This window comes from Phalacrocorax carbo, chromosome 1, assembly GCF_963921805.1.
Source record: "Phalacrocorax carbo chromosome 1, bPhaCar2.1, whole genome shotgun sequence".
Taxonomy (NCBI): domain Eukaryota; kingdom Metazoa; phylum Chordata; class Aves; order Suliformes; family Phalacrocoracidae; genus Phalacrocorax; species Phalacrocorax carbo.
The window spans coordinates 126,745,522-126,767,340 of NC_087513.1; the positions used below are offsets into that span (position 1 = coordinate 126,745,522).

The 21,819-nt window shown below is 36.7% G+C and overlaps 1 protein-coding gene across 8 annotated transcripts in view; it reads left to right on the forward strand.

Moving 5' to 3' along the window:
- DMD (dystrophin) overlaps window positions 1–21,819 on the forward strand; it is a 1,139,896-nt gene that overhangs the window by 750,427 nt on the left and 367,650 nt on the right. For all 8 annotated transcript variants that reach the window (XM_064473561.1, XM_064473589.1, XM_064473531.1 and 5 more), the window contains 2 exons: window positions 9,439–9,540; window positions 15,388–15,496. In XM_064473561.1, coding sequence (XP_064329631.1) covers window positions 9,439–9,540; window positions 15,388–15,496 — 211 coding nt within the window. The remainder of the gene's footprint in view (window positions 1–9,438; window positions 9,541–15,387; window positions 15,497–21,819) is intronic.

Genomic DNA, 21,819 nt, shown 5'->3' on the forward strand with positions numbered 1-21,819 from the left:
CCCTTCTTCTTGATAATAGCATGTTATTTATTAAACAGTAACTCCTCTTCTGTAAGTTTATATATTTTGCTCTGCTGATCACATACAATTTAAGTACTGGAATCTGAAGAAGACCCCATACAAATGACTGCTTATATCTGCACAAAGTCCTGTTAGCTTTGGCTTAGGTTGCATTGAATTAATTTCTCTGTAGTAGATATTAAAGGCAGGGACCGTATCTCTTTGCAGTTTTTTGTACATTGGTAGCTATATGAATTTTTGTTACCTGATGGACATTTGAATAAGCTCGATGTTATTTTGACTGATATTTGAGTAAAAACTGATTTATTTTTTGATTGATTTTTTTGAGTAAAAATCAAAAGAATCTTAGTTCCTTCTCACACTAAAGTTAGTGAATGTGGAAAACACTCAGTCCTGTTTCAGATTTTGTGCTAAATTTCCAAGTAAATGTAGCTTTGAGATATTTCACATAGTGCTGTAAAGCTTAACTCTTGTGAGATACTCTTGTAAAGAGAGTCAACCTGTTAGATATTACAAATTCTGCAGTGAAGGATGATTATTGGCAAGTGGGATTTCTTTCTAAACCATTGCTGTGGGATGACCCTGGTAGGCATCTCAGTCTCTCACAGCTGCTCGCTTGCTTCCCCCACAGTGGGATGGGGGAGAGAATCATAAGGGCAAAAGTGAGAAACTCATGGGCTGAGATAAAGACAGTTTAATAGGTAAAGCAAACCTGCCCACACAAGCAAAGCAAAACAAGGAATTCATTCACTACTTTGCATCAGCAGGCAGGTGTTCAGCCATCTCTAGGAAAGCAGGGCTCCATCATGCCATCATTCCGACTGTACCCCCTTCCTTCTTCACCGCAGCTTTTATTGCTGAGCATGACACCATTTGGCGTGGTATATCCCTTTGGTCAGTTAGGGTCAGCTGTCCCTGCTATATCCCATCCCAACTTCTTGTGCACCCCCAGCCTACTTGCTGGTGGGACAGCATGAGAAACAGAAAATGCCTTGACTCTGTACAAGCGCTGCTAAACAAAAGCTAAAACATCTCTGTATTATCAACACTGTTTTCATCGTAAATGTAAAACATAAAGACATATGGGCTGCTGTGAAGAAAATCAACTTCATCCCAACCAAAAGCAGTAAAGAACCACAGAACCATAGAATCGTTAAGGAAAAGACCCTTAAGATCATCGAGTCCAACCACTAACCTATCACTGCCAAGTCTACCACTAAACCATATCCTCAAGCAGTACATCCATGTAATTCTGAGTGTGGCTATTGTTTAACACAGGACACTACTGGGTAGTATTTGCTTACTAGTTCTTTCATTCCTCTACTTTCTAATTAGATTTTTCTTTATTCAGAGTGAAATGAATGGGTGAGATTTTAAAAATATAAACTTCTGATAACATACTTGCTCACGGAAATTAAGAAAAAAAAAACACCAAAGTGCCACCACACAGAGTGTGGATATAACTTAGCCATTTGCAGTTGCAAACCAGGTAGTTGGAAACAAGCAAAGTGCATATTTTCCAAAATATAAGAACATAAATTTAATTTACTGAAATCTACCCCTGCTTCCGCTGCTGAAGTAACATACTGGAGCAGTCTTTACAATTTTTTCCAGTAATATATGCCACTGTAACTATTGGAAGACAAACTGCAGAAATATATCTTCATGAATATTCCTTTAAATGATGCATTAAAGATTAATACGAGAAGATGGGCATATCTGAAAACATATTACAGTCAACAAATTGATGTTAGAACTGTAATAGATTTTGATTTTTTTCTAATTTTCTTTTGTAGCCAGAAACTCCTCTGAAAATAATTATTTACTAAACTTGAAAAGAAGAAAAATTTACACATAAGCCCTGTCCTAAGAGAGAGAAGAATAAACAACCAAGAATTAGATGGTAAAATAAATAAATAAATGCCTCTCTCCCAAGTTAAATTATTTTTGTACTGAGAGAGAAGATATTATGATTTCTTTTTCCTGTTTACAGGAAGAAATAAACAATTTTTATGACTCAATACTATTATAATTATCACTAAATTTCATTTGTCAGTCAAGATGCTTATGGTGGTAGTCTGTAGCTGTAACTGTCAATATAAGTAACTGTTCTTCCTCTTAAGCTGTTATTCTTCAGCATCTAAAAGAGTAAGTAACTAAAAGAGCTTGGTAAATTATTGGGACTTGCCTTATTTTCTCACAAGAATTTCTTGTTATGTTTTTGTGCCAAATTTCCTTCTTCTGTGTCAGTTCTCCTGGATTTGTTACTCTCTCTTATGTTACGTACCAGAAGTAAGACAGGATCTGTAGTCTAGGTGGAACAGGAGCAGCTGCTTCATCCTGTGTCCTGTCCAGCCTCAAAATAAAATATTCTGAATCATATCCAATCTCAAAAAAGTCTTTTTACTGGGCCTTTTCACAGTCCAACTGGATGATTAACTGTGCTTTATCAGTACATGACCACCGTAGCCAACTTTTTTTCATATGCCATATCTGCAGGTCATGTCTTTAGAGCTAATAAATTCATCTATCTTCAGTACCTCCAGGAAATTTCCTTTTCAGGACAGACAGCTGCAATGGATAGATACTGATTTCTCTGTGTGGTGAAAAAATTAGTATATTTCATCTCCTTTAGATGTACAGAGGAAGCTCACAGGTTTCTGATAGCCAACAGGAGAATGTGCTTTGGAAAAGACATCCTTTCACTCTGCAAAGTGGTGGGGATTGCTATTTCAGGCACTTTGCATGCATGGCTTAAATTGTGGGACCTTCTTAGTTCCACTTCATTGCAGAGGATTTCCTTTTTCTTTTCTTTCCTTCCCTTTTCCAGTACCAGGAATAAGAGATATTGCCGGGAACGGAATGATGAAAATCACCACCAGGTCTTAATAGACACAGCATCTGCATGTTTTACAAACGGCACAAAGGCTGTACTCATAGGTTTAGAAAGGGTTATGAACTCTAAAATGTAATTGTTGCACTTTTTAGAAGGAAGAGGTCATTTGTGTAGTGCTCTTTTCCGTAAAATAGTTGTTTCTCCTCTAAAGTATCTCAAAAATAGTTCACATAGGTCAAGACCTATACTTGAATCAATTTTACAGCCTCTCGTTAAAATAAGATGACTGTCTTTTGCATGCTTTTTAAAGTAAAGCTGGAGGAATCTCACAATATTCTTTTCTCCATTAAGAAAGCTTCTAACGCTGCCTTGGGTTTGTACTTTGGGTCTCACACATTTAAAAGAACAGTGATTTAAGGTAATGGGGGGGGAATGGTTATTTTATTTACTCATTAAAATAGCATATTTAGAGGCAGGTGCATAAAATTACTTGTCCACTAGTTCCAGAATATTTTTAGCGAAAAAGCAGTTTTACACTAAGCTTCTATCTAGGCCATTAATGGAATGGTCTTTAAATTTATTTGATTGGGGTTTTTGTGGGTGGGTGGGTTGGTTGGTTGGTTTTGGGTTTTGTTTGTTTGTTTGTTTTTTTGTTTTGTTTTTTTTTTTCATAAAACCCTAAGACAGGAAAGTGAACTAAAATTCTGCAACTTAGATGTTCACAGAGCATGTTCTTTCTATACAGAGATAAGTAAAATACTCAGGAAGTTATCAAACCTTTTCATCTGTTATGTAGAAAAGAACACAGGTACAAGCTTGTCTCTCCTTGAATTTTATCAAGATTGATTAAAGTCTTTTTTCAGAAAGTTTAAACACTGGCAACAGCGTTTTTTCCCTGGTGGATTAGGTCCCACCTCAATATGGCCACAGAACTGTTAATAGTATGTTTAATAATACTGTATAAATATCTAAAGTGAATACTGAGAATGCCATTGACTGTACTACCTGACCTAGCATCAAGATCCAATGCTCACTGTGGTGTAGCTGAACTTTGATGTATTTTAATTAAGTCTCATCTGACCATTCTTCTTTTTGGTGGTTTAGCTTGTTAGTCTGCTCCATGAATGGGAATGTGCAGAGCTGAGTCAAAAGGAAGAATGAGGTCACTTACTTAGAACCAGAATTCTTGAAGATAGGAATATATTCAGATTTTCTATCCACTTCCCTTTCTTTATTTGTGAGGCAAAAATGAGGCACTAGGAACCCCACCATTTATTTATAACTTTTTTCCATTAAATATCTGAGAATAATAACCTGAAAGATAGGTGTAAGTATTTCAATGAACCTCGCTGGAGCTTCTCATGCACATGAATAAAAAAATCTACCTCAGAGAATTCTGGTTACATGTTATACTGTCTCTCATCTAAAAGACAAGAAAAACATCATTAAATGTAATTTTCTGTTATCGAGCTGAATATATATGAGGATTTATATCTGATTACTTCAAAGAAGTATTTTTGAAATTAAAGGCCTCCAAATTATTTTAGGTTTTAGGTTTGGTATATTTGCTTGTTAAGCCTCACTGCCTTGTCTCTATCAGTAAAGTGAAGGGACATTGCTTACTGCCTCTGTTTTCCTGTGAATAAATTCTCTCCCTTAATCTTCATTTAATGTACCATCTTGATAAAAAGAGATCATGACTTTTAAAACAACTCATTATATTAATTTCAAAGTTATGGGTTTTTTTTATCTGAAGTTTGTAATTAAGTTTCTATTTTTGCATTGCACTTCACCATGAAAATGCAGGTTTAATCACCCTGAACTTCTCCTACTGTCCCTGCAGAAAATGTCCCATGGACATCATCTCATTGGGAAATCGATCCCAAAAGTTATACTATTTTCACCAGAGAAGGTGAATCGGTGCTTGTGGTTCTTAATATAGACCAATACACAGTCTGAAATGCTGCAGATACTTTTATAGATAGCTGTCTGGGCCTCCTAGTATATGTGCAGCGTATGTCAAACAGCCTGTCTGTTTCTGCTAGGATAGTTACCACCTCTTGAAATAACATATGCCAAGCCATCAGACTTTCTCTTCCATTGGCATACACACCAGAGGTTTAGTCAATATATTGGTTTCAGCTAGAGAGTACGAATTTTCTAAGTTCTGAACTATAACAACAGACTTTCATAATCCAGATGGGGCTGTAGACAAGTCCCTGCCACTTTTTCAGCCTTTAAATTTGTTTAGCAGGTTGAACCCACACGTTGTTGAAAATGCAGAAGCCAATGTGGCTTATTCAGCGGTAGGCTCTCATCAGTTCGGATGTACCATTTTAACACCACTGAAAATTCATAGATGGTATGTCATGGAAAAAAGGTGGCCTCTGTTTGATTCTTGTTGTTTATACGTGTTTGAGAAACAGCAGTTTACAATTATGATGTATTTTAATTTAGCATATGTGTGAAAAAGGTTAATTAGCATATTCATCACCCAGCCCAGAACTAGCATTACAATTCCTTTCACAGGCAGTTCATAAATTGTGCCATTCTACTAGTCAGCTCTGTCTCCCAGAGATAGTGCCGTGCCTTCCCACAGCAAGAAAAGTGAGTGTGGCACAGGAGTCAATGATCTTGAATCAGGACTTTTAAAAAGCTATGACTTTGGTATTCTCTAAAAACTGATGGATGTGAGCATGAACAACTCCTACTAGCTTTAGTAGTAGCCTGGCCTGTGTGATCAAGATCAGATGTCAGTCCCTGCTCTGGGTCTATTCTCCTGGATCCTGCACAGGCTAGCCAATAACTGCAGTCTCTTTGTTGTGAGCAAACCGTTGGAGGCCATGTTAAGGTCGTTATCTTTTTGTTCTCTTTGGGAACTGAATGATGGAGCAGTATCCTGAAACTACTCTCTTGCCTGTCAACCCATATTAATGGGGTGTCACCTAGCAAATGGATTTGAAATTGCTGGAAACTTGCTCACTGGGCGGAATTCATCAAGGGGCTATCCAATCAGGCAGAGAACTGGGCAAAGAGCTCCCTCAAAGATACTGCTAGCAATTTTATGCCAGGTGTGCACTTATTTAAAATCGTTTTTTGGTGTTTTTAGATGATGTTGGAATTAAAGTGCCACAATCAAAAAATAGTTGCTGCTCTAGCAAATAAGATATTCATCTCAGCAGTGTCCAACTGAATGACAAGATATTGAGAACCTCTTTTTCCCCATGACTCTTATCTCTATTGTTATTTCCACATAAATCTCAAATGAAGCATCATGCTATATCAGATAGACTTGCACAATGCATTTCAGTTTAGGTCAAGGCCATTGATTTTGAAAGATCAGACTACACAAGAGTAGTTCATGTAACTCCAGAAAATTGTAGAGCAGGAGGAACTGGTGATTTAACAGCTAGATACATTATGCTTCTGTTACCTGCTATGACAAATTATACCTGTATTCTACCCATAAAGAACAAATACCTTTTGAATCCATAAAGAATACTTTTTCAAATGTTTATGTAATATGCAGAAATGGCATATCTTAGTTTTTCTGTGTTGTGTATACTAGTATTAGCATAAAATAATTACTATGAAAAGGATTGCTAAATGTTTTCTTTTCTGCAGAATGTGGAGTCACATGGTTGGTACCTTCAGTCATTAATTTTGCTTTTTTTTTCTTTGCCTCTTAATTTTAAAAGGGAAATTACCCTGTTTATATGTATGTGTATGGTAAATCATGATTCAACTTTCAATATAGAAGGTACAGTACAAATAAATACTAAGCAGCCAAATTTTTTTACTGCTACAGGATTTGAGTAGTGACTCGTGTTATGAATAGCCCTTTTAATTATTCTGGAGCACCTTCCCTAGCCAGGTTCTTCTGGCTTTGAATTTTCAGTTCCTGGTGGTGGAGCTTAACTGCTCTTGTTAATGACTATTAGTACAAACCTAGTCAGATCAAATACAGGACAAAGCTTAAAAGATCCACCTGAATAAACCTCTGCTTTTCCTTATGTATAGAAAATATTAGGGGAAGTGGTGAAGATGATCTGGGAAGGACCCGTAAAGTCCTCAGGCTTGTTCAATCGTTGATAGAGCTGCTGGGACCCTGGAGGGCCGGTGGTTCCCTGTGGGCCAGGGCCATTGGAGGGGGCCTTGAGGCCTTTCAGGGCAGGGCCTGGCAGCCCAGGCCCATCCCACCCCCAGCCAGGACAGCTGGGGGCACCGAGGCAGCCTCAACCCTGGGCACTGGGCACCTCCCTGGGGATGGGCCGAGGCCAGGCTGGGATAAGGGCCTATGGGTGGGCCCAGCTCAGTGGCAGCCATGGTGGGGCAGGGCTGTGGGGAGCTGGAGACCAGCCCTGCTGCAGCGTCACTGGGGCAGGGGCTGACGGCCCTGGGGGGCTGATGTGGGGTCCTGGGCCCTGGGCAGGTCGGGGGAGCCCTGGGAAGTTGGGCAGGGGCAGGCAGGGCTGGGGGTGCCCTCGGGACTGGGGGCAGTGTTAGGTGCCCTCCTAGAGCACACCTTCCACACTGGCTACAGCCCAAAAGAAACCAATTTCTGTGCTCCCAGAGCAGTCCATGGTGGGAACAAAAGCATAGTGAGTGGGGAAGATTGAGAGATCCACTTCAAAGACAAGTCCACCTCAGGTTAAACCAGTGGTGTAGGTGCACCGACAGTGAGTGGTCTTGACATTCTTGGACTCTGCAGAGAGTTGTAACATTTTTTCCTGCTACAGAATTTTTTTATGATACTTGGTGCTCTTATAAGCATTTGAGATGTCTAGAATAACACAACACAAAATATTGACAAAATACTGCAGATGGCTTAGTTTAAAAAAAAACAAAACAAAACAAAAAAAAACAACTAAACAAATATTAGGATGCCCACCTTTTCATCAAGATAGGCAGAAAATACCTTCTTCATTAACACTCCTTGATGATTATTTTTCCTTTATATTGTGAGTAGGGAAGTAGAAAGCTAACCTCATATTGAAATAGAATGAAAATAGGACTTTAATGAGGATTTGATCAACAGGTTAATAAACTGCCACCCCCTAATATCACGATTTTGCTGTGCATTGTTTTTCAGTGCTTATTGTCTATGAAACCTTATAGTTATATCGCATTAATATTGAAATGCATAATTAAAAGCAACTAAATGCAAACATGTTTCAGGTATCCTTGCAAGAAATCAGACAAGCTTTAAGTAACTTCATTTGCTATTGATAAACAATATTTGAAAGGAAAAATGGGAGATGATAGTGAATTTATCAACACTTTTTATTTTTACTGAAAATAAAGTTTTGCAAGTAAAATTTCAGGTAGCAGTGTAGACAGGTTTTCTATGTTGAGCTGAAACAGAGGATCCAAATGGCCCCTTTCTGAAACTTGAAATTACATGCATTTGAACAAGTTTATTGCAGAGCAAAGAATAACAGATTTCCACCAATGAAATGATGTGTTGGATCAGATAGTGACAAGCCTGGCATGCAATCTTGTCTGCTGTCACGCTAATGATAGCTGAGACTGTGGACAGAAAATCAAGGTGGAGTCAGTGGATAGTCTGCAATATTGGTTAGGACAAGGTAATTAAGCTATAAAATAGGTGAGAGAAGAGTGGAGAGAGGAAAACAAAAAAACAAACCAACAAGCTAATTGTAACATCTGGGATGACTATAAGAAATTTTTTTTTTTTTTGGTTTATATTACTTGAAAAATAAAACTAATATGAATGCTGGAACTCCAGGAGTACTTTATCTTTGCTTTTACACTTCTCAGTGATTTAATTTTTTTTTGGGGGGCTTTCAATTATCTACAGGTAGTGCTTTCCCCATTACTTTCCCCATTACATATTTAGTCAGTGCCTGATGAAATTAAGCTGCTGTATGTTGGGAACGGCTTCCTGGAGTTGCGTTTTGTTAGCACATGAATTACAGCTTTCCAGATTAAAAAAGAAAACTTTTAGAGAGTATGCTGTTGCTAATTCAGTAGGGTGTCATTGCCCTACTGTACCTTTAGGAACTGTTAGTGCTACTGTGCTTTTGGTTTTAATTCATTAGTATAAATGTTTTTCCAGATAAGTACTAGTTTACTACTAGTAATAGTAATTTGCTATTAATGTTTTTTATCTTCCTAAATTCAGTATCATTGTTGCATCTCACGTTACGATTTTAATGCTACGTACTGTATGAACAAAATGTTAACCAGTGCACTTTTAATCCACTGGTAATGTAACACAGACAAAAGGACAGAGCTGCTTAAATGAGATTTCGCATGCCTGTCTTTCCTAGTACGATTTTGTGTTAGCTTTGTAATCGTTTTATTGAAACCTTCAGGATAAAGGGACCTATCGCTGTTTATTTTGCTAGCATTACTGTTTTCCGACACTCTTTGCTTTTGTTTTCTGTGGTGACCCTCTTTGTCCTTAGCTTCTACTAACCATAAGTTTTCCCAGAAACCAATCCTGAGCAGAAACTAATCTACTGGTGTTTTATAGCTTCCTATGGAGCTCTAGGACTTTTCAGTCTTATTGCTTATGCTACAGTTAATCTGCACTGCATGTGTTTTTTATTTTTCAGGAAACTGAAGCAGCAGTGCAGGCTAAACAGCCGAATGTGGAAGAGGTTTTGTCTAAAGGGTGTCATTTATATAAGGAAAAACCAGCCACTCATCCAGTAAAGGTAATGAAGCAACCTTTAGCAATATCCATTACTGTGTAATGGGTTATGCTTCCCCTGTTGCACACTTGTCCTTGATGCGCTCTGTTTAAAATCAGTGAAAGAACTTGGCAAATGGCATTTGTTCTGTTCTGTGACAGCATAGCCAGGAAAAATGTAATGTTCCCAGCTAGAAAATTTTTGCATATTGTGATGGGAATATTGCTTTTGACATTAAGTTTTTTCTACCTCTTGAAGAGTAATCCACATTAAAAGAAAATGTAAATTTTGGTGCCTAATTAATGGCATAATTTAACATGTTTTAAAACTCCTTTATTTTGATTTTTGCTTTCAGAATTTTTGTCAATTAAAAAAAAAAAAGAACATGTTTTCTAGAAAAGGTAAGAGTCACGTTGTAAAGAGGGCCCTTTAAAATTTTTCCATTGTGAAGAAAAGAAGACATGGCAATATAGAACTTTCCCACTCAGTTTCTCTGCCAAAATTCATGTAGAATGAGTGACTTCATATTGTTTTGGAGCAGAAGATACATTGTTAAGAAGGCTCATGCCTCCCAACACTTCTTTTTTAGAAAAATGTACTATGGAATCCTTTTCCCCAGCATAGAAAGTTTGAAGGGGATATTTTACACTCAGTTTCCTAAAGAGTATTCAGACCTTCACTGACACCACAGTATCATTTTCTACCTTGTAGAATCCTGAAGCAGAAAATAATCAGCAAGCAGCCTCCCATGTGTGGTTCAGCTGCTTTTGGAGTGGGAGACCAAACTAGTAAGGTGACTACCATATCAACCAGAGCTTGATGTGGTTTCTGGTTTTATAACGGCTAATAAAGTATCTGTGAACGTGATGATTAAGAGTTCCCAGAAACTGTAATAGTGGCTTATTGATTACATTAAGTATCTACTGCAATTGTTTCTGACTGGGCAGAGATAGTAAACTTTATGTTTAGAGCTTTTCCAAACATACAGCACTCAATAACCTTTTTAACAGAAAAAAGTTTCCTTACAAAGTTAAGATGTGTGTAGGTGACCTCTACAGTGATTTTCTTGGTTTTTCATCTCTATTTAGTCACTATACTTGGAGTATTATGTTCCTACTTTTACAAAGTTTCCTCTAAATTACTTAAAAATCCCCAGCAGATCTCCATTCACAGGAGCACATGAATGCACTTATCGCTACTTTAGAAATGAATACATATTTAAGAATTATTTAGTTTTCTTTCTTCTTTCCTGAACAAAAACATTTAAGAGATATTTTTGTTTTCAGTATCTATGCTTTTTTTAAAAAAAGATCAGTTCTCCTAAACAGTGGTAAAACACTGAAAGAGGTAAACTCAAGGTGACTTAAAAATATTATGATAATGAAAGTGGGCAGAAATAAAGTTTTTTACTCTGTTGGGCATTTTTCTTGGCTAATTCAGCAGTATTATCGTTGGGAACTGAAGCATGTCATCTGCACACTGAATGGATAATGGAACAAAAATCAGTCTGCAATAACTGCGTTTACTCATTTTGTATGACTTCAGCTGCAGTTTTAGGGAAACTTACTCCACATTTTAAGAAGCAAAGCACTTGAAACAACAAAACACTAGAGGTTTTGGATTTCTAGATTTTTTGTAATTGCATGTAAAGTATTGCAGAATGAATGCTGGCATTGGCATTATCAAGGAGAAGAACTAGTACTTGTTTTACGTACCACTGACAGAAGTATAAATAGTGTGAAATTATTCTGTTTAGGCCAAACTTCTGACATAGAAGTGTACTCTGTGTCTATTTCTTTTAACTGTTCACATCAAAGACACTTAAAACTGCCAATTTCTATCAGATTTACTGGAACAAGATAACTCTTTAAATAAAGATTGTGATGTTCCTTGAGTCATAGCTTTGACAATTATATTATAAAATATGTCTGTGAGGAAAACAGTAACTACTTGTAGAGTAGCGAGTATTTCATTTCTAGTCCCTCTTTAATTGCAATTTACTTTTTTCATTACATTCTGTATTTCAGTTAATTGAATGACCTGTGAAGTTAATTTCTGGTTCACTGTGTGTACAATAAGTCATAAAACAGTGAATATATACTGTCAGGACTGTTGAATTGCTTTTTTAATGATGTAGGTTTCCTTAATCTTCCACCCATTTATACTGGGTTGGTCTTCTGTCATGGCTTTTCATGAGTAACTTCCAGCACTGCCTGCTATTTATGTGTTCCAATATAGATTTTTCAGCAAATGTAAAAATCATTTTCTACAGAAAAGGTATTTGGTGGAAGCAGAAATAATTTGTACTCAGATTAAGGTGGCTTTGAAAAGTTATTAGCAAGGTTGCAACGTTAAGCACTCAAAATTTTAGAAGGTTCTTGAATTAAAGCTGCTTTAATGGTAGCCTTGGTTTAGGCTGAACCCTGCCTAATTCCGTACAGGATATGGATAGCACTCACAGTGCAAGCAGCAATTCAATACTGACTCACACTCCTTGTTTAGTCTGTGGCACAGGAAGAAAAGGTAAAATTACACAGCTTCTTTAAAAGCATTAATTACTCACATAGCATTGCTTGACAACTTTGTAGATTATTTAGTTCTCTGAGGCATTTTTCTCTTAGCCTCCTTTCTTTCTCTCTGATTTCCTTAATTCACCACAAATCTTCCCATTCTTTTCCATAAATGAAGTAGAGGTCCTACAGACTCACACCACAAGCCTCTCCTCTGCTGGAAAACAGTATGTGTCAGAGAATTAAAGTATTGGTGTAATTACATGCATTGTATCTGAATTAATGTTCTTAGTTGGTGTTATTCTGGCATTGTCTAAAGTTTAGCTGTTTATCTTTGCAATTTTTATAATGTACCTCATTATCATGTTCTGAATGTAAATTAAATCCCATGGATTTATTTTGACACATACTTAATGATATCTCATAGTTATGTCACTGGAATAAGTACATTCTCACCCCCTCACTAAGCATACTAAAAGTGCTGATATTGGAATTTTGCAATGCAGGACTGTAAAATATTTTTGTTGGCAAATGAAATTCTTGTATATGCTGATTCAAGATTCAAGAATGGGATGAGACGTGTGGTCCTTTAAGCACGAAAACTTTAATAATCAGACCTATTAACTTGTACAAAATGGATTTCATGCTTTTGAAATGCATTTATGTAAAGCTTTTCCAGGTGGGGGAGGGAGAGTTTACTGCTGGTGGCAGTGGCAACAGAAAGAACATAAACCCCAATGTCATAATTAACAGCACTTAAACAGAACAGTTTATTCAGGAAAGGTTTTCTGTGGCAGTGGAAGAGCTGTAGTTCCCTGCCACAGCAATCAATTTTCCCTTTCACATGTTGGGTGGAAAAGTAAGTAGTGAGGAACTAATTTTCATTGTCCTCAGTCTTGCATTTAAAAGATTACAGCATTCTTCTCCCTAAATGCTTGTATCTAGTTTTGTCAATGAGATTAGTTAATGTATGAATGTTAACCTCACTTAAATTGCACCAGTGCTCACATTTAAAGGAAATCAATAAATTAATAAGTGTTCCTCCATGCAAGATATTTTGATGTTCATACTTGTCACCAGAGCTCTAGAGTTGCAATTACAGCAAAACTGTGCTCAAAGTAGCTAACATTTTAATGCATACATGCTAATTTATGGCAGATACAAGATTGGATTAAACTATAACTTTGATAAAAGAGTTTAGAACTAGCTACTCTCTTATTTGTGGCATAGATGTTGCCTCAGACAACCCTCTCTAATGTCTGTCATGGGCATGCTTTATATTTTGTCATTGCTGGAAAGAAAGCCCTAGCTCACATCCACATGAGTGATTAAACAGCTACTCATAGTAAGGTCCAATATTATATTTATAACATCCATATCTCCTTCCTGAGTTACTGTGAATATACTGTAGAATGAAGCCAGACTTTGATAGTGTAATTTCTCCAGCTTTTGTTTTTAAGGGCTCTCTGCTACTATCAAATTAATAGATACTGGAACAGTCCTTTGAAATTTAAGCTCTGGAAGTAGGTTATTTGGCTACAACAGCAGGGAAAAAAAAAAAAAAAAAGCTTTAAAATCCACCATAAAATGTGTGTCCATAATCCACACAGAAATATAATAAATGTATGATTTTGAATCGTCATATTAAAACTTGCATTTATCATGCATACATGATTGTTTTTTTCTGCCTAGTCCTCATAGTCTATTATTGAGGAGAATCTCTGATACTGCTGACTTTTTATTTTAATGCAGTTTTAAACTACTCTTAAAGATAGAAAGTTGATTTATTCCCTCATGCAGAATTGTATCCTTTCTCTCCTGCCCTATCAAAAAGCATTTACATAGAAATCTCTCCAAAATTTATACCAGGTAATATTCTGGCCTCCATTGGTGACAGATACAAAAGAACTTTGCAGGTTTAGAGTATTTATGGCAAAGCTTAAGGCAAATTCTAGAAACGCTCCCCTGACATATTAGAATACAAAATTGTGCTACCTCAGTGTCTGTGTGTGCACACACTTCAACTTAATGAGTTACTGTTCACTATCCCTCTCCTATTGACCCCTGCCATCTTAAACTCGAGGTAATTAAAGTACCTTTCTTAATAGGCAACCTGTTTCCACCACAGCTGGATTGTGATTTAGGCTGTATATCTAATTGTGAATTGGACACAAGAATACTAATGGCATTCCTGAGTGGCACTGGTACTCTGTGCTGCTTCCTGTAACAGACAATCATGGAGCAGCTTAAAAAAGAAATACAGTCTTAATTTTAAGAGTTTAGAGATGCCAGCATAGAATTAGCAATGCTTCACCCTTCTTTACAATCCTTAGAACAAGGAAGAAAGAGGGGTAGAACCAACATTTTCAAGTCTAAATGACTCTCAGAGTTATCTGAGGACTGATGTAATTCACACTTCAGACTTTCATTTACACTTTGTTTAAAAGTAAGAATTTAGACATTGCTGGTCATGACTGTGTGCCCACACACTGAAGTGTATGACTCCCTGAAGACTCCTAAGATTTCCTATTTATGTATTTATGTATGTATTTATTTATAAATAGGTAGAAGAATGTGTTCTGCATTTGCTATTGCAAATTCCAGAGGTTTTATTGACAATTTTAAAAATACATAAGTTACTTTTCTATTTTAATTAAAAACTTATTATTAATTAAAATTATTATTAATTTAAAAATTAGCATCTCGGGTTCATGGTGATTAAAAAAAACCCCACCTCTCTACAGTATGTTAAAGAAGAAGTCATCCTATGTTCCCTAAAAAGTTGTAAAGGCCTTTTGACCAGGGAGCAGGGCAAGCCAGTGCTCCCTGGGACTGGGGGCTCCCCACTTTGCTGCAGGACAGCTTCTCACCAGCCAGGGCCCCTCCCACTGCCCCTGGCCAAGAAGCAGGGCGAGCAGGGGAGCTGCCCCTGCATGGGGTCAGGATCTGGCCCAATGAGGGGAACCAGAGTCAAACACAACCCCACGTGGCTGAGCAGGGCTGTGGGTATGGGAATGGGCTGAGGCTGGTCCCAGAGTCAGTCTGTGGTCAGGGTCAGGCAGCTGCACTGGCTTGAAGTTCACCCTGAGCTTCTGCAGCCAAGCTTTGAGGAGGAAAGATGCTTTCAGGACTCTGATACCATGAAGCTCTTTTATAGCCCAGCTAGGATGGATTTTACTCATCCCTCTCTCCCATTTATGAAAATTAGTTACTGTTTTGACTTTCCTGATTTTTTTGGTTTGGCTTTTTTTCCAATTCAGATGGTCCATCAGATGGAGGAAAAGTTAAATTAATTTATTTTACATTTATTTACAATAATTTATGTATTATAAATTTGATATATTGCTATTTTCTATTCTAGAAAAAACTAGAAGACTTGAATGCTGACTGGAAGGCAATAAACCACTTAATTCAACAACTAAAGGAAAAGCCAGCATTAGCAACGTTTGGCCTATTCTCTTCAGGTGTCTGTAAGTGCTTCATTATATACATGCTTTGAAATTAATTACAAGTCACACATTTAAAATGAAAATGGCTGGAGACTGACTAAATTCATCCTGCATCCTTACGAATTTCAGCTTTAGCTTGTAAACGGGAGGTACGCTAGTGTGGCATTCAGCTTGGCTTTTTATTGTTTCCGTTCTATTTTGTGTAATGTGTCCCAGAAGACAAATTAGATTATGGATTTGATTAAAAGATTGCAGCATGCTTTTCATATTATTACTGTTTCAAAGTCTTGTTTCTTTATTCTATGGAGCGATGAGATGGGATTTTGATTTTCTACATATATTCATGGAGGAAATACTGTGAAAAACAACTATTTATATTAAAAGATAATAATGTTACAGGTCAAATGGATGTAAATTGATCACAGAAAGAAATTCTGAATTTACTTTTTATGATAGGGCAATGAACTGAGACTGTTTCAAGACAAAGCTTGTGCATTCATAGAAAAAGTTGTGTGACCACATGGAAAGAACAATTCTGCAGTTAAACATTAAGTCTGTGATACACATCTTTGGGTGTCTTGAGTTCATGAATCCCAACAACAGACTTGACCTTCGTTTAATTTAACTTTGGACAATATTTATATCAGATTCTTCTCATATCTCTTTGCACCTGCTGGTTCCCCACAACGATTACAAACTCACTTTTATCTCCTTGATAAATGGATTTTATTTCCCACTGCTTTCCTTTGAAACGTAGTGATTAAGCATGGGTGGAAAATAAATACATAATGGAAGCACTGTGTTAAATATGAGTTTTTAAAGTCTGTAAGATTCTCTACTTTATATTAAACTATCCAGTTGCTTGAATGAATAATGTTACTCACCTGTACAATTTGGAAAGCTGCTCATCACATGTGGGAGCGGAAAGAAATTCTTCTCCCTCCCCCGCTTGCCTGTAAGTAGGCTATGATACAGCTACAGTAGTCACCTGAGATTTGAGTACTTGCAGGATATTGATCCCTCTTGCTTTTAACATGTTTTAATGGGTAGCATACAAGAAAAGCTGAAATTGGAAAATTCTCTACCTTCTACTAGTGACTCTCTAGGACAGCAAAGCAGAAAAACCTTTTTTTCAGATAAGTAAATAATTGCACTGTATAGAGAGAATCCAGAATATTTAGTACCAGGAGACAATCCAGCTTCTGTCAGAATAGCATGTATCAATTCAAGCAAAGCAGATGTCTTGCTTATGACGTGTTGAATCTTGCTAAATAAGAACTATCGTTTAGTCTTAGTCATTTAGAACTGCTGTGGCTCCAGTGGCAATCATTTCCATTTTCTAAAAAGGGCTAAATACCACTAGTATTTTTTAAAAGTTGTAGTACAGCAGTATTCTTGCTTTACAGGATTTTGTTCTAAGGCATGCTATAGAAATTCATGTAATGACATGGGGGAACTGAAGGGGATGTGTAATCGTTTTTTGCTGTGTTGGGTCACTAAATTTGCTGTGTCAGTTTTGCATGTCAGCAAGTTATGTCAGATTCTGGGGGAGGGAGTGTTGGTGCGTTGTGTATTTGCTGTAACAAAGGAAATGGGAATAATAGAACAAGAGAGAGAACAGAGAGTAGTAGCGCAATAGAGCCCTATATTTATTCATCTTTAGCTGAAGAATTGCAAAATTACTCATTTACCTTAATTCAAGATGTAGGCTCTGACTACTAACATTTCTGAGACTCAGCAGATGGAATTATACATGCAGAAAATGAGAGCACTGGTGTTCTATACAGGATTAAGCAGGAAGTAAGATTGATTTCCTTTCTATTGCCAAGAACACTTAAAATTTGAACCCGTGCTTGTAACACTAATTCATAATTTTTCTTTATTTAAGTCAGTTTACTGCAATCCCATCATTATAGACGTATCACCATAGAACGGCTGAGTTCAGAAGGGACCTGGGGAGATATCTATTCCTCTTGCTCAAAGCACAGCGAATTAGCACAGGTTGCTCAGGGTCATGTCCAGTCAGGTTTTGAATATCTCCAAGGATGGAGACTCCATAACCTCTCCAGGCAACCTATTCCAGTGTTGAAGCACGCTCACAGAAAAAAAAAAAAAAAAAAAAAAAATTCTTCTATTTAAATAGAATGTCTAGTAATTCAATTTTTGCATGGTGCCTCTCATCCTGTCACTGGGCATCACTGAAGACAGTCTGGCCCTGTCTTCTTTACTCCACCACTCAGATAGTTATACACATGGATATGATCCCCCCTGAGCCACCTCTTCTCCAGGCTGAGACAGCAGGTTTCTGCAAAGATAGAAAGTAAGATATGTTACTAAAGTATTTTTGTATTCCATTAAAAAAAAAAGGGGGGGGGGGGGAAGAGGTTGAATGTCATGGGTTTTGTCATGTTATGCTATAGGTTCTGTAGTTATGTTAACCACTTATGTTATAGACATTTTTATGGACTTATTTCTAATGTGTTCCTGATTCTCATGAACCATGCCTTGATGGGCATAGAGACTCAAACTGGCTATGGGAGAGCTAGCTTTAATCAAGCCTCTGAAAATCTAAACCATCTCATTTTTAAAGAAAGATGCACAAAATTATTTTGGAAGGACTCTCTGAAGCAATGACGGTATTTCCTATTGATAATTATTCACTTCCTGATTCTATAGAGACTTTTGTAGACATCAGAATTTAATAATGTTAACATCAGTGTTTGAGACCAGGGAATGAAGATGTAATTGGTTAACCTCTACTGCCCTGTCAAATATCATTTGGTCTAGTGTGGCTAAAAGAACTGAGCCAGAGGGTCTTACTAAATATGCCATCTGGTGGGTGTTACAGAGGTAAAGGACCCTGTTTATAATTATTTCTAGGTCTGTGAATTAAAGTTTCTTTGGCAGAAGGAGCACTAAGAAGTCCTTAATATCCCACCAGTCCAGTGTGCCTTCAGGCATAATGAACAAGGACTGCTCTTCCAGCTCGAAAAATGTACTTAGCTGAAGGGTACGTCTAAAACCTTAGCAAAGATTGACTTCCAAGACAAGATGATTCAGGAAGGAAATCACACTGGCTATCTGTACTTGACATGATAACATGAAATTGTGTGAATGCCTTTATGCAAATACCTTGATGAATTGCTTAGCCAGCAGTTTGAAAACATTTTAAGCAGAGAGAAATGCAGTTTTGGAATGTGCTTTCACAGGAGGGACAGGTTTCAATAGTATCATTAGCATTCATATAACATCTTTTGTACTGAAGCGCTACCACTGTATTTACTTAATAAGTTAGGTAAAGTTATATAGTGCTTTGTAAATCCATGTGAATGCACTGGCAGGGTGGGAGGCATTCCTGACTTTGGTTCTGAGGAAAACATTTTCCATTAGTTGCCTTCATTCAAGTAACTTGTTAGGGGAAAATTTTGGCCAGTTTCATTCAGAGCTATACTTGAAAATACAGTATCTTAAAAAGGATATGTATTTATTTTCAATCATGCTGTACTTGAAGTTTGTGGAACTTTAAAAATACCTGTGAATGAATACAGCTGAAAATACTTTGTCAAGTAATTTTACATTTTGCATATACGGCTAATAAAACTGTGAGTGGTACAGTATATACAGTATATATACAGTTCTTGCAGTTTGCTTAACTTACTCAGAGAACAGTACTTTGTATACAATCAGTTTCTTCTTTTTTTCCCTGAAGTTTTACACAAGATTTTGTGGTTTTGTATGAAATGCCTACTCAAGTGAAAGAGAAAAAGGTGTGACTGTGAAATGAATAAAAAAGTAGAGTGAGAGTTAATGTCAATTACAGTGGTGAAATCACTTCTGAAATGAAGTAGAAGTTGTCCCTTTAAATTATGCAAGTTATCAGTCTTATTTTGGAGCATTGTGTGTATCAAGTCTAAAAAAAAGATAAAGAAAAATAATTGTTTTGTTTTACAAATTGTAGCAGAGTTAGAGATGCATTTAAAAGAAAGGCTTTATATGCATTGTTATTTATTGTATATTTAGTACAGAGAATTTGAAGAAAGCTAATACTATATCACCAGAACTCACAACATTAGCCGTCAGCTTTAGGTTTCTTACTTTAAATGCATAAAATCTCAGCCTTCTGTGCTTTCTGTAAAATTTGCTTTTGGAGTAGGAGTCAGAGACTGCAGGCATGGAGCCACAGACTGGGCTTCCATGTACGGGGGAAGAAGACTTTTCAGGATTTAGAACGAATAAGGGAGAATAGGACAGGAGTGATATAACAATCTGAGTCCATTAGAAGCAAGTCATAACATGAGGATTGTAAGCTGTAGTAACTTCACCAGCTGATTTAACCAAAAGAGAACTCATCCTTATTAGCCCATATATTCAGCTGGAGAGTAGGAAAAAAGATTTACAGCAGCCACCTCCAGAGTTTATAATAACTTGGGTTTTGGGGTTTGAATTGAAAGAATTTTATTTGTGAATCTGGGGAAGCTAGTGACAACAGAATTTCATTTGCTTGTCCTTTGATATTTTAGTTGAAAGGGGTGCATCCTAAGCTATGACTCCTTCTGTTTAAGAAAGTTTAGTTGGCCTCTTATTTCTCCATGAAACAAGTCCCCACCTGGACTAGGCATGCTGCTTTGACCTAGGCTTATAAGACCTTATAAAACAGTTCTCGAAAAATATCACTAATGTTATTCTCTGAGTATATGTACCGCTGTGGCTTAATACACCTGAAATTCATATGCACTGCTTGGAATGTAATATAGGAAATGTGTACTGGTGCTGCTGAAAATGTACAATTCCTGAGACTAGGTTTCTGAGGAAAATTAGCAGCAAATGAAAGCATGTATGTGAAAATACATACCCTGATGAAATAACATAAGGTTTAAAATTAAAATCCAATGTCCTCAGAAGCTGAAAGTGCTTCTGTAGTGCTAGTGTCCATATTGTATGCACCTAGAATTTTTTTATTTTCATATTAAATGCACCGTTGAATATTAGTCTATATCAGTTAGTTCTAAGATAGGGAGATGTACAGATTGGACATCATAGTATCCTGTATTATTAAGACTGCCCTGTTAAATCTCTGATATGATATTTAGTTTAATTTTTTCAGTGGGCAAGAAGGATTCTTTGTTGCTGAAACTATAACTGTTGAAATGTATTCATTCCATGGATTTCAGAGCTGGATCATGTAATGTCCCACTGCCCTTTAAAAACAAATAAACCATTTGTTTTTAAGAGATATTCAAGAGAATGACAAAAATGTAAGAAACAAAATGACAACAACTAGCTTTGGGCAAAAATGCACAATAGATACTACTTTCTGTTTTGCAGTATTTCATAGCTAATGTGCTCTGAAGATGTCATTGTTTATCTGTTATGGACAGGGCTTGAGTGAACACATATGCTGTAGTTCAGAACTGTGTTTCTCAGAATTTCCAAATGCTAGTTTTAAAAATCCTTCTGCATTTCATTGTGTGCACCTGGAAAGAAAACAATGTGTGTATTCAGAGGGTAAGTTAAAAACAAATGCACAAATCAGATATTAGAGTGTCTCTATGGCTTATAGCAGCTGGCATAGTATATTTGAGACCAAGAATACTCCATATAATTCCCTGGGGAAGACTGAATATTCTAGGGATGTGTGCATCTACAGTGTTTTCAATACCAATGCAAACGTGGTGATATTTAAAAACACATTGGACATAACATTCACTAGCTAAAAGAACTGTGCTATCAGTTATTAAAATGCTTGTGTGTGGGACGTGGTAGATATTTAATTGAAATAGAATTGAACAGCTGAAAATTCACAGTGTGCATCTGTTGTGACAAGTAGTTCTACACCAAATTAGAAGGCAATGCTATTGCCAGTAGTCCATTTTAGTTAACATTAGTTTTAGGACACCAGTAAAAATGACCGCTAGCATGAGACTTGCAATAGAGAGAAATAATTTTTCTGATAATGGCTATGTCTAGAGCTGTATAGTTTCTGATACTTGTGCATGTAGAAAGTAAAGGAAATGTCTACTTTTAATATTAGTTATAAATCAGTTTAACTCTATGAAAAGTTAAACAAAGTTTAACTCGATGAAGTTAAACAACATGCAAGAGAGAAAATGAACAGGGAAGAATGCAGTAAGGAAGTATTGTAGAGAATACCTTGAGTTCTTGAATCAGTGGAGAGCAGTAAGAGTAGGTTCATCCTTAAGTCAGCTGGCCTAACAGGTTGCTCTCCCCTCCTACAAAGTGGAATAGTAAAGAAATAGATGTTTTGTCTTTACCTTTTCGTTGCTTTTGGATGAAGGAATAAATAATGGTTTATATAAATAATTTTAATTTTCTTCGTTTTAAGT